General features: G+C 34.8%; 1 protein-coding gene across 1 annotated transcript in view; it reads left to right on the top strand.

Annotated features, from left to right (window-relative positions):
- Positions 1–2,339, top strand: part of LOC104522182 (transient receptor potential cation channel subfamily A member 1-like) — a gene marked incomplete at its 3' end in the record, with an annotated part of 9,168 nt that extends 6,829 nt beyond the window's left edge. Inside the window, exons 6-8 of the mRNA XM_010164403.1 lie at positions 418–563; positions 1,003–1,139; positions 2,291–2,339. Of these exons, the coding sequence (XP_010162705.1) occupies positions 418–563; positions 1,003–1,139; positions 2,291–2,339 (332 nt within the window). The remainder of the gene's footprint in view (positions 1–417; positions 564–1,002; positions 1,140–2,290) is intronic.
- Positions 2,340–2,783: the final 444 nt, after the last annotated feature.

Below are 2,783 nucleotides of genomic sequence, written 5' to 3'. Positions count from 1 at the left end.
GAAGTTGTGGATGCCCCCTCCCTGGAAGTGTTTAAGGCCAGTCTGGATGAGGCTTTGATCAACCTGATCTACTGGAAGGTGACCCTGCTGATGGCAGGGGGGTTGGAACTAGATGATCTTGAAGGTTCCTTCCAACCCAAACCACTCTATGATTTACTTCTTTAATTCTCAAAGAACTGTGAAAACAAGCATTTATAACTCTGATTGAACTTGCAAGAAGTTAATTGTAGGATTGCAGCAGCAGCTTAACTGCTTTCCTAAATGTGCGTCCATCCATTGTTTAATTATAGATGTGAAAGGTTTGTATTTTGAGGGATGAGAATATTATTCACAGTTAATATACTTGCTTTGAAAGCCTTTATTTCTCTTGTTGTCTCATTCTCACTTTTAAAAATTTCATTTATTTTCCTCTCTCAGGTGAAGAATTGGGTCACTCTGCTAAAACCCACATCAATTTTACCAATAACGGAAAGTGCAGTCCACTTCATTTGGCAGTTCAAAGTGGTGACCTTGAAATGATTAAAATGTGCATTGAGTTTGGAGCCCAAATTGATCTAAAACAGGTAAAACTCAGAGTGAAGTGAAATATAATTTTGAGAAACCTTAAGTAACTCTAAATGTCTGGGCAGTACGAAAATGAGATAATCATTGCTCATTGCCTCTTCCAATGCAGAGGAGCAGCAAATGAAAACAAGTCCCTAGTTCAAATGAGCAAAATGTCAGGTTTGAGTGTTTTGAGTAAAATTACCTCATATATTAGGGACTTGTCATAAAATAATAAGAAGCTTTGTACTGATCCTTTAAAACTATCTCTTCACTCTGTTCTGGTCTTTAAGATTTCTTTAGAGTTCCACTACTTTAGTTAAAGACCAAAGTTTCATTACTTGCATAGAAATTTAGGAATGATGAATCCTGGGCTAGATCACTAGTGTGTTTAGTAGCTTGGATGTTAGGCTGTTAGGGTTTAAATATTTAAATGTTGTTTTATTTTTGCATTTACAGAATGAAAAATGCACAGCACTTCATTTTGCTGCCACTCAAGGAGCAACTGAGATTGTAAAGTTAATGATGTCATCCTATGCTGGTGAGGAATCCATTATTGATGCTGTAGATGGGAATAAGGAAACATTGCTTCACAGGTAGGAGGCTGCTCTGCCAGACTTCACCATAAATTGTGAGCCATGATACTCTTAACTATTCTCAGCATCCAGTTATACTTGATAATATATATAGTTATACTTGGGAACATCATTCCACATGGGTTGGAACTTCATGGGAAGGGGTGTGGTTTTAGTACAATATTAAAGAGTCAGTAATTTGGTCAGAATGCTAAAGATTTTGATGCTCATATCAAAATCAAAACAGTTCCAATTACCTTGGAAGCATGTCAAGAAATGATTGCTGACAGTTTGTATTGAAAAATTATTCTAGTAAAGTAGTAAGTAAACAAGTTTCTGGAGTTCTTAACAGCTTCTGAGGTTGTGGAACAAGTGCCCTCATCTAATAGAGTTATGTTCTCCAGAAAATTAGTGAAAAATAGTATAAAGAGTTGGATTTTTTCCCCCAAAAAATTATCTTACACCTGATCAGCTACAAGGAGATGCTGTTACACTTCCCTATGGCTACAAAGTTGCAGATGCCATTTGTGTATGTAATAATCCTCTAGACTTCTAGTCTTTCACAGTTTGAAACCAGAGCACCAGAGTAAATTAATAAATGTCACCACTATTTATATCATTGTATTATATTTTCTCAGATTTTTTCAAGTAGACTTGTGTGCCAGTCAGAAAACAAGTTTCGCCACTGCCATTTTAACCCCACTCTAGTATTATTACACAAAATATAGAGCAAGTTATTTTTTAGGATAGGACCAATGAAATGGAGTTGAGGCTCCAGGTCTGCCTGGAGCAAATGAAGTCTGAAGTTTATGGAATTCTGTATTGATGTTGTGTGGTACAACGAAAGATCTGACATATTAAATGACTGGTTCTGTTAAAAATCAGTGGTAAAATGCCTGTTGACCTACCAATGGGATCCTTGTTTCCCACAGTGAGTTTTCAATGCATTAATTGAACTGAACATAGTTTAAAAATAAAGCTCCATGACAAAAATAAAAACAATTTATTAAAATTCACTATGTAAGAAAGGTATCTCTCTGTCTCTTTATTTTAAAAAGTATGTATTTGAAAATAGGAGAAAAAATGCAGCAAATGGAGAAAAATGCTACCCTTTGGCTTGAAACTTCATTGTCCTTTCTAATCTTACTGTATTTTTGTGTTTTTCCCCACAGGACAGCATTGTTTGATCATTATGAACTGGCAGAGTATTTGATTTCAATGGTAAATATTTAATCAAGCAACATGTTTATAGAGATTATTGCTATCTATTACTACAGGTCTGCATAGAGAAATTCATAAAGGAGGACGTGTTCTCAGGTATAGGTTATTTAGATATATATATTTCATAATGCATAATTGACAGTTCCAGTGCAATAGTTATGACTACATAATAGCATCCCACAGTTAGAGGATGAAAACTTGCATTTTTATTTCCATTTTACTTACTCAGAAAGGTTTCATAAACAGCTTTTACCAAATATGACAAACTGGTTCAGGCATCCTCACTTTTAGGATATGAAATATGAAACAAACGCTAAACATGCATTGAATTTAATCTGATTTTTTTCCAGAAAGAAATCCTTTCTTTTAAGTATGTACATAGGTTTGTTCTGGGATCACACAGCCATATATTGAAGCTTGTGCATGATCTAGAAATATTTTTTA

The sequence above is a fragment of the Antrostomus carolinensis genome, unplaced genomic scaffold (assembly GCF_000700745.2).
Source record: "Antrostomus carolinensis isolate BGI_N321 unplaced genomic scaffold, ASM70074v2 scaffold5653, whole genome shotgun sequence".
Classification (NCBI taxonomy): domain Eukaryota; kingdom Metazoa; phylum Chordata; class Aves; order Caprimulgiformes; family Caprimulgidae; genus Antrostomus; species Antrostomus carolinensis.
Note: the sequence above shows the minus strand (reverse complement) of the source record. Positions and strands in the feature narration are given on the sequence as shown.